Source organism: Charadrius vociferus, unplaced genomic scaffold (assembly GCF_000708025.1).
Source record: "Charadrius vociferus isolate BGI_N301 unplaced genomic scaffold, ASM70802v2 scaffold329, whole genome shotgun sequence".
NCBI classification, from domain to species: Eukaryota; Metazoa; Chordata; class Aves; order Charadriiformes; family Charadriidae; genus Charadrius; species Charadrius vociferus.
In genome coordinates, this window is record NW_009649982.1 from 679213 (window position 1) to 689108 (window position 9896).

At 37.0% G+C, this 9896-nt stretch overlaps 2 protein-coding genes across 2 annotated transcripts in view; both read right to left on the reverse strand.

Moving 5' to 3' along the window:
• SFT2D2 (SFT2 domain containing 2) overlaps positions 1 to 1531 on the reverse strand; it is an 8898-nt gene extending 7367 nt beyond the window's left edge. The window contains exon 1 of the mRNA XM_009891646.1: positions 1523 to 1531. Within this exon, the coding sequence (XP_009889948.1) occupies positions 1523 to 1531 (9 nt within the window). The remainder of the gene's footprint in view (positions 1 to 1522) is intronic.
• Positions 1532 to 3170: 1639 nt separating this feature from the next.
• Positions 3171 to 9896, reverse strand: part of TIPRL (TOR signaling pathway regulator) — a 9871-nt gene continuing 3145 nt past the window's right edge. The window contains exons 2-7 of the mRNA XM_009891647.1: positions 8781 to 8960; positions 7843 to 7942; positions 6555 to 6686; positions 6046 to 6141; positions 5217 to 5279; positions 3171 to 3553 (exon numbers count right to left, since the gene is read on the reverse strand). Of these exons, the coding sequence (XP_009889949.1) occupies positions 3404 to 3553; positions 5217 to 5279; positions 6046 to 6141; positions 6555 to 6686; positions 7843 to 7942; positions 8781 to 8960 (721 nt within the window). The 3' untranslated portion in view covers positions 3171 to 3403. The remainder of the gene's footprint in view (positions 3554 to 5216; positions 5280 to 6045; positions 6142 to 6554; positions 6687 to 7842; positions 7943 to 8780; positions 8961 to 9896) is intronic.

The following is a 9896-nucleotide window of genomic DNA, read 5'->3' on the forward strand; positions in this document are numbered from 1 at the left end:
CCCCCCCCGGACACTCCAGCCGCCCTGTGACAGCTCTCCTAGAGCAGGTGTGCAAACTTCTATACCACAAACCTTCCAAATCAGCGAAGTCAGGGAAGACGGGATGAGCACCCATTCCCAGGTTCGTGCGGCAGAGAGATTATCTTCATAGTAATTTAAAGGTTTGGTTTGGGTTATTTAAGAGACAGCAAACACTCCCCACTTTCCCAGGCACTTCTTACTTTTCCAAACATACGATAGCTGACATTGAAACTCTCCTAGTATTTTCCAGACTTCAGAAAATAGTCCACACCCTCTGCCACTTTTACTTCTCTAGTTGTATCCTATCTCTTCCCACCACTTTTGAAGCCATTACTTGGCAACGGGGAAGCTTACAGAAAGAGTAATATAAATTTCATTTTGCTACTATGGCTCTTCCCCCGTTCTGAAAATTCTCACCTTATTTTCGTAACTAGACAGAGTGGTCCAATGACAGGCAAAGGCACATGGATGCAACATCCTACTAGCATGCAAAATTCAGCAGTGAGTAGTTATTTCAGTTTATTTTGCTCAGATAAAAACAGAACTATAAAATGTTTGGTACATTTTATTTAGCGACATACAAGAAGGAATATAAACTGCCACATGTTAAACTTGCCACAAAAGAGCTGGAGAATCACCCCACTCCCTCCCCCTATGATTATGTATACAAAGTGGTACTTTGCTGAGGAAAATTTGTACCAGAGAGGTTGCGGTACACCAGTTTATACTGCTGCTTCTCAATAATCTGTGTGGTGTAAGAAAGTCACAAAGTGCTCCAAGTTTTACTTTGTAGTAACTCTAACTTCCTAAACATGTTCTTGTGATTTCCCCAACGTGTGTTCCACTTAAATGCACAGCACCCAAAATAGATGGATATCACATATCTATATATTCAGGATTCAAGTCCATTCAAGACAACTGTATCAGCAGGTCACAAGTTGGTATGTATGATGGACAAGATAAAAAACACAGTATAAGCTAAACATGCAGAGCACCCTTTCCAATGCTGTGGGTTTCCACCCCACACTATACTTTAGCCCAATGGAGCTTAATGTTAGCATTACTGACCAAACCCAAATCACAGTTTTAACTAATGAATGCAGATATAGTTTCCTTCATGCTAGTACTACATCAGCTCTCCTCTGAGTCACTACTAGCTTTAAAATGTGTTTTTATAAGCCTTTAAGGCATATATGCTTAGAGTAAAAGAAGTGCCACGATTTACTTCCACCAGCAAAATCTCTTCACCCCTGTTTGTTGTTCTCTGCCTTTTCATTCCCCATATCCCTCTATCACTGAAGTGGACCTAAATAATCTTCTCTTACCAAATGAATTTTGATCACTTCCATGCTGCATTCATTTGCAGCCCCTTCTTCATCCTGGCACTAAAATCTTTAGGACACAAGTAGAGGAAGATGAAAAAAAGCCAACAAAATTTAGGACTCTAATGGGAATATAGAGGACCTCACCTCTATTTCAAAGTGGCCATAAATTCACTCACCCAGACCATGTTCAGCTAGTAATAATTAAACAGTCAGAGACTGTTTAATTTCAGTTCTCTTCACTCATTTTATCCTATAGATCATACGATTATTTTTTTTCAGTAATCCTTTCCAAAGGATTCCAAAGATAAGGCTGAAGGTGTAGTCAGGAAAAAAAAAATATTCTAATCAATAACTTTTTACAAAATAATCCTCACAACCCCCCAGGGAGGTAGGCATGTATTAACTCTCATTTTTACATACAGGGAACTAGGGAACTGAGGCACAGAGAAGTCACTTCCCTGGGGTTAGAGTAAATCAGTGACACAGGAAAAACTGCAGTTAGTTCTTGCCTTTTGACCTTATGATCAATTCATTAGACCAGGCTGCCTCCAATGAAACCAAAACAAAATGTGTTTGTTTTTATCAAGAAAATGTTCACTTAGATGGCAGTAGACTTTTTCCTAAAAACCTTAGGGTCTTCTCTAAGTGAAAACCATTTCTCAAAAGACCTGTTTAAATACCAGGTTTCGGGGTGGGTTGTTCCTATTAAGCCATGCAGTGTAGAATATGAAGATTTTTAAACAAAAAAACTTCAAGACATCAGAATGTGTTAACATCTGTATCCGCCATCGCCTTAAACCACAAGGCCTGCTTTTCGCTAGTTGTTTGCTTCTTGTACTCCATTGAGAGTAAGCAGTAAACCTAGACAAGTCTGTTTAGCTCCCCCATTCTTAGGTCAAAACATTAACATAATTTAGGCTTTCCAAAAGCAATACAAATATTTAAAGTTTAATCTACAAAGTGTTGAGTTAAACCCATGACTATACATGTGATCACACCTCTATTAATATCAGAACTTAAAGAATTTTAAAAATAAACCAAAATGACGTATCTGGAATACATGTTAGCACCCTTTTAAGGCTACATCGGATCTTGCTTCTCAAACGGCAAATACCAGCATCCTTTAGGCATTAGAGACTAAACTATTCCCCAGCCATAAGCCACTCTGCAATTTAGCAATGTGACTGTCAGGGCAGTACAACCATCATACATGGGCACCATCCCATACGTCCAACAGAAGGTCAATACATTACAATGTGTTTCCAATGTAGTACGTGACTGTAGCAGCGTACAGACCCCAAGTAACAGTCTCCAGAACTGCCTAGAGAAATCTGGCTGACATCAGATTAAACTAGTATTTGTGAAGAGACTTACCAGTGTGCGTCTCAACCTCCAGCTTTTCTCCTGCTCTGGAGTTAATGCCTCGCAAATAAGGTAATTTTACCTTTACAGTGTCAAACAAATACAATTTTTTTTTCCCTTAAACCTATCCTCAGATTAAATGAATACGCTTAAGTTAGAGTCTGGATCAGAGACTCCAAAAAGTAACTTATTTGGTTATCAGCTCACAATAGGGGAAGCCAAGCAAAATGTGTAGTTTACGACTGACAGCTCAAAATAAATGCAGAGGAAAATCTATTTTTTAATTTTTTTTTTTACTGTGGATTTCTCAATAAAAATAAAATCATGCCAATTTTACGACTCCAGTAGTCTCTTAGTATCTGAAGCAGCAATAACAAAATCTTCACAGAAGTGCTTGTGGTGGAGGGTCCAGACAATACTCCTGCCTAACCAGTAATCTTAATTGTGACCCTCTTTCTCCAACGCTGTTGAACACTATAACTCACCACCAGTCTATCATTAACTCCAGATACAGGTTAAAAAAACCCAAACAAACAAAAAACACCATTAGCAAAACCTGCTTGAAATGTTTTCTCTCAGGGCTATAGAAAAATTAGCCAGATTCTTTATTCCACTTGTAGTGAAACCGCCCCCCATGGCAATGGTTACATGATCACGTTATCTCCAGTGTACTTCAAGTCCATATAAAGTCACATTTATTTAGACTTAACACACACGGTTTCCAGTGATGCTTCTGGTTTAGGCTCCTGCTTCTCTGGGAATTCTAGTTTTTCACAAATCGTCTCCTTTATGGGTAGATACTGAGAGATCTCGTTAGGTTCCGTGAACAGGGAAGGTGGAACGTGCTAAGAAGCAAAAATTTTACATGAAACAAGTGAATGAAAGGAGGAGAGAAAAAAAGGTATTCCAAACCCAAACTTTTACAAACAATTAATCTATAATTTATCTGATTTAAACACCTGAAGTCAGGTATAATTATTAAAATTTACCTTATAACTTCAAATTTATGTCTTTTACTCATTGTGTGGATCAATAGGCTAAGGAAAGGTATTTAGTGTTTTCAAGCAGCAGATCGTAAGAGCATAAGAAAGCCAGAGATGATCATGAACAGCTACAATGTTTAAAAAAAAATATGTATTTATCATTTGAATGTAACAAACACTGTTTTTGAGGGTCTAGTTCTAGATGAGATTAGGATGGCTACGCTTAATGTCTTCTAGTCGTTGCAATATATTTATTGGAATTGCTCAGATTTAGCTATTGATAATTGATATACCTCGACATTTATCTTACTTTTATTAAGTCCACCACAAACATTTATATGAACTACTAAAACTCATTGGATTTTAACTTTGTATTTGAAGAAATTAGGTGTTTTCATTAAGTTAATCAATATCTTTCTCTGGACATTCCTGTAGACAACTTAACTTCACTATATACAAGATATTTGATTAAAAATAAAAAAAAAAAAAAAGAAGAAAACTATACTGAGCAAACCACCTCCAAACTTTCTAACAATATTCTTTAAGACGCGTATCCAGAGGTAATCAAAGGCAACCTGGATTTTGGCTACCCTTAATATGCAAGGAATCATACTGCTGTTTCAATTATTTCAAACCTAAGCGAAAGAATCTTTTTCGCTTTACCCATGCAAGCTGATCTAGGAAACTGAAAAGCCTTATGCAATTCCTCTCTGTAACACCAGGCAGTAAAAATTATTTAACAGTGTAGATGATAATTTTTAAAGATGAGGTAAAGTAACCGCTAGATCACTGATCTTAAAAACCACAAAACTGTCAAAAAGCTCATGTCTGGATTTAGTCCTGTTTATAGGGATCATATATTGTTAAGAAATGACACAGTGCCCCTTTCCTCAAAAAAAAAAAAAAATCCCACCCAAAAACACTTTGCAAAAATATTTCCTCAGGTTAGTAACACATTAGTCACTTTTTACAGGGGAAGGAAAAACAAGGGAGAAGGAAAGTAACAAGAATGCCCAAGATCAGGTGTTGGGTCAAGAATAAAAATCAACTGCAACTTGAAACATTTCACAAATTATTCTGAGCCTTTACTAGAGTTTTAAGGGGGGGCTATTAAACTTATTTGAGAAAAACTGAATGAGTCTATTACCAAACAGATCTTAGGCCCTAATACTACTTGCAAGCATGCATGCATGAAATTTAGCATCATGGGACATGAACTACCTGATTTTGTGGCTGAACAGCTCTATGAAAAAATAATAATTAAAAAATCTTGTCAATTCAAAAGTAGAAAAAGTAGCCCAATCCCATATCCTGTCATGTGATCAATGGATCTGAGCATTTACAAATGCAAATCTGCCCTGAAATCTGCAAAATAGATGTTGCACAAGCAGAAAGGTTTTTCCTCTGTATAGATTCCAAACCTGACAAAGAATGACTTACAGACACAGTATTTTCTATGCTGACCATAAAATAATTTTAAAAAGCAGACAGAAAAAAAAAAAAACACATTTAAAAAATGCAATACCTTTAAACTTGATATTTTGCTTTCTCTGGATGTATATTCTCTCAACATGTAGGCCTTGTCAGCCTAATGGGAAAGAAATGGCAAAAATTGATTACAAAATTATCATCTAGTACCAGTGCAAAATAAGCATTTTAAATACATCGAATTGAGTAAGCATTTGAATTTGGTTGACCACAGATTTTCACCTGGGAGCAGAAACGTACGTTCAAATTCACGAAGACAGAGAAAGATGTTTAGCAATGTTCTCTTTCCCAAAAGTCACCTTTCTGCGTGCATGCATGGAAAAAAAAAATTCTATGACTGAATATGCTTGGTAATCTTTACTCAGCTAGAACTCCTACATCAGTATGCAAGGAACTAGACAAAAATAAGCAAAGGACGACTGTTACATTCTGTATTATTTATGAGATACTGGAACTCAATGTAGTATGGACAGTTACTTGCAAGTTAAAACTTGCCATCATTTATTAGAGAAGCCAAAAAACATTTACTTGGAGACAAGGGTAAGAACAATATCACACCATTTACTGTTGCCTATTTTTCCTCTTGGACATCCTCTCTAATCTGCATCTGTCAAATACATTTAAATGATTACTTCACGTAAGGGCTGCCTACTCTGCTTATATAATACCTAACCCCGTGGCATCCAGCACTTGGTTGCTACTTCAGCACCACCATAACAACAAAATACACTTGAAAGTGCAGTTCAGGTAACCTCTATGCCCCCAAACATCAGTATTAAATTACAGAGATATCAGCAGGTCTCCTCTGAAAGTAACATGGCAAGGGAGCATCTGTAAAATACTCATGATGGCAAATAAGGGTTTACCTCATGATGAAGCCTCGTATCATTCATCCTGATAAGTACCCCATCAACTCGCAAGAAAAACCTCAGCAGCACAAAAAAGCTGGAAGGCATGACTCGCTGTAAAAATAAAGACGTTCCATTCAGTGTATTTCAAAGTTTTACTTTAAGTATGCACTTATCTACATCAGATATTCACAACGAATGATAGTATGAGGAGCTTTTGGTGGTAAAGTCAAAATTTGGCCTGTTGATATGTTACAGCTATCATTGGACAGCAGGGTGGACAGAGTCTTAAACGATTCTTAGGCAGGATGCAGAAAGAAGGAAAAGATTGTTCCCTGAAGCAACAGACGGAAAGATTTCAAGCCAACATATTTTTCATTAAGATTATATTTCTAAGAGTGAGGATAAAGAACTCTGCATTTTAAAATTTAGAGCCCAGAAGGAACAACATGGAAAAAGTGGCTGCATTTTGCATACATTAGCCAAGTGAGTCACCAAGCATCTTGTATACACCTCTTAGTACTCACTATTTTTACACTTAAACTTGATACTCCATGGTCATGAAGTTCATCTTCAAAGAGAAGTACTTCTTCAAAAAACATAATTTGTTCCCTGGCTTTTAATTTCTCTGTATTTATGTGTTCTGTTGTAGGAACAACCTAAAGAAAAAGATTAAAGAACAGTTAGCATATTAATTGGTTGCCAAACTACACACAGTTTGTCCTGATCTTTTAAATCCCACAATTGCTAGTTTAAAGGAAAAAGCTTTTAGGACACTAAGCTTAAAACATCCCAAAACTCTAAGAAAAAAGTTAAAGTTAAAACCAAATTTTCCAAGAGGAAACATCGACCAAAGCAAAAGCCAAGAGTGGAAAATTCTGAATAAAGTGCCCTCCAGGTACAGGTTCAGTAGGGTTTCAGCCACAAACAATCCTGCTCACTTTCTGTATTTGAAAACATTTGAAGATGCCTCGTGTTTAACATACAAATGAGATGGTCTGTGTTGTAAGTAGTATTCCATCCACTTAGTATCTCTAGCCAATGACAAACCCTGCACAGGATTCTAATAAAGTCTTCCCATGCAAATCAAGTACCCGTATGTTTTCCATCTCTTTGTCTCCATATACACTCATGCACTTTGGCTGCCTAAACACTACGGGCCAACAAGGCATCATTTATTTCTGTGCCATACTTTTAATTCCAGAATAACTCAAGTGATCCATAACTAATGCAATCCTAGTGAATGAATATAGATTACCTGCTTAGTAGCAAGTGATCTGCATACAGTAAAGAGAAGCTGGGAACTCCAGTCTTATTTTAAAGTAAATAAAGACAAGAGAGGGTCTGTCAGTTTAGATATGAGGCGTTGCTGTTTCAGAAAAACATAGTCATTAAAAGCAGCCAGATCTACATATCTGTTTACACAAACTGCCAAGGAACAAAGAGTAAAGGTACTAGAGAGTTACATAGCCGATAGTTCTGTTGTGTGTGAGGAGTTTGGGGCTTCAGAGGGGCATCCAGACAGTGCTGAAGATTCTCATGTGCTTTACTCTCAGAGTAAGTCTTCACTAAGGGACACAATGGCACCCTTTTATATGATCCTAAAATGCTTTAAAAAAATAAGTTCTGAAAACAGGCCATGATTTGATTAGGGTAACATGCTGAGAGACATAGAAAGCCCAAACTATACTTTGAAGTCAGAAACTAGAAGCCTGTAAGATTTTATAGAAGCCTATAGAAAAGTAAACGACAGCTTCTAAGCTTTGTTTGACCGAAACAATATGCAATCAGCATTTAACAAGGACAAATGGTTACCTTTAATGTTGCAGTGTCTCCCAGCAAAGTTCCTTTGTAGTCTGTTGTGTAAGTCCAATCATATGGCTTGACAACTTCCTTAGTGTGCTCAGTCTCACTCCTCAAGAAATGAAAGAGAAAACAGCATGCTTTTTAGTAATTCTTAAAAAATTACAACTTCACATAAGATTATGTATTAGGATTTCCATGCTCTTTAAGAAGAAAAACAGCAGCATCGTCTGTGCTGCAATGATGATGTCAACACTTAATCATACAGTATTTCTTCTTTCACATGTTTCCATAATAAATTATAAAACCATTACCAGAATTCCTGTGCTAACACAATCTCAGTCCTATGAGTCAAAAATAATGATTTTCGTTCGATGTTGCTGAAAAATTTGTATTTCAAGATCATTTTTACTTTAAGTAGGCAGAAAGCAATCTGCTGACAACACACAGCAATCGCCAACACTGCTATTTGCCTGACTTTTCATGACAGCTTTGATTTCCCTCTGTGCTTTGTGTCTAGGTGCTCTGCAACTCATTTCATAAATATTAGGAGTACAATTAGTTCTGATGCATAGTAATTGTTCTGCTGTATTCCTAAGGCTAAGATTTTGAACATGTACAGCATTTTGCACTTTGAAACACCACAAAATACAATCTTGTAATGCTCGAGGCCCTATGAGTCTGAATAAACAGAAACAGCATTAAGCCATGTTACAGTTGTAGTTTATTTTAAGAAAGCCAAGACAGCTGAAAAATATAGCTGACCCAAGTTAACAGAGAGGATGATCACGGCAAAGAAAAGCTAAGCGCCTTCTGTGATCGCACACTGTATCTGTAGTAGAATCAAATGCAACACAGTCTTCAGGAGTTCCGTGGTTTTTTTTAACTACTTTATGACAGTTTCACACACAACACACCAGTACTTGCCCACTGGTGATAAAATACTGTACCTGCTCTCTTGCCACTCCTCTGCACAAGCCACTTTGATCATACCTTGACAGTTATTGACACATTTTAAAGCATCTGTTGCATTGAACTCAATTCCAAAACCGTGATCATGCTGAATTCTTAGGATATTGTCTCCAAACATCATTTCTGGCAGGGAAGGCATGTGCAATTCATCAGCCAACCTGCACAGAAAAATAAAAGTCCCATTAAAAGAGATCAGTCAGCTATAGCTCAGTGAAAATAGCCCTTGTTCCGGAATAAGCATCCTTTAGACCATGGCCATTTAGAAGTCAGATCATCAGTATGTTCTGCAAGACTTTGTTGTTTTCCCAGTTTAATAGTTTGACATGAATTGTGGAGTCATTGATCCAAAGTGACTTTTCCACCATAAAAGTATTTCTGAAACATTCCTTCTACATCAGGCTCATACAAAAGTCTCATATGTGAGGAATCAAAATGGTATCTGATAAGCATGAAATAGCAGCTTTCAACCTGTTGTAGCAAACCCCTGGATGGTCCATTAACTACTTTGGCAGATGCACAGAAAGAAGTTTTAGGAACAAGCACTCATTGTCAGCAATTTTAAATTCACTACACAGTAATCCATACCTCCAAATTTAGAAGCCTACAAAAAAGGGCTGAAAACAACCCTGAGAGAATATGTGAAAAAAATCAAGCGCAGACGACACTACAGTGCTCTACTACTTTCTCGAGCTGGTAAAGAATACATGCCAGTATTTGTAACCTTAAGCATGAAAGCCACAGCCATAGCCACAGCCCCAGTGGAACAAAGTACTGCCTGAACCAAATAAGTATGATCCCTGCGGAAAATCTCAAACCACCCTATTTCACTCTTTGTTTTATATCAATCTTTATACTTATTCATACATATATATATATACACATACACTATATATAAATACACATACACAAATGTAACACCACTTTATTTACACACTGACCTTATTTACCTAAAGATTTCATATACTTCTTTTCCTTGCTACCACTACCTACTTTACTTATCAAGACTAAAAAGAAATACATGATGTCTGGAGAGAAGAAAACTTTAGGAAATAGACTAAAGGGGGGAAGGGCGTCCAGGAAGTGTCCTAATCCCA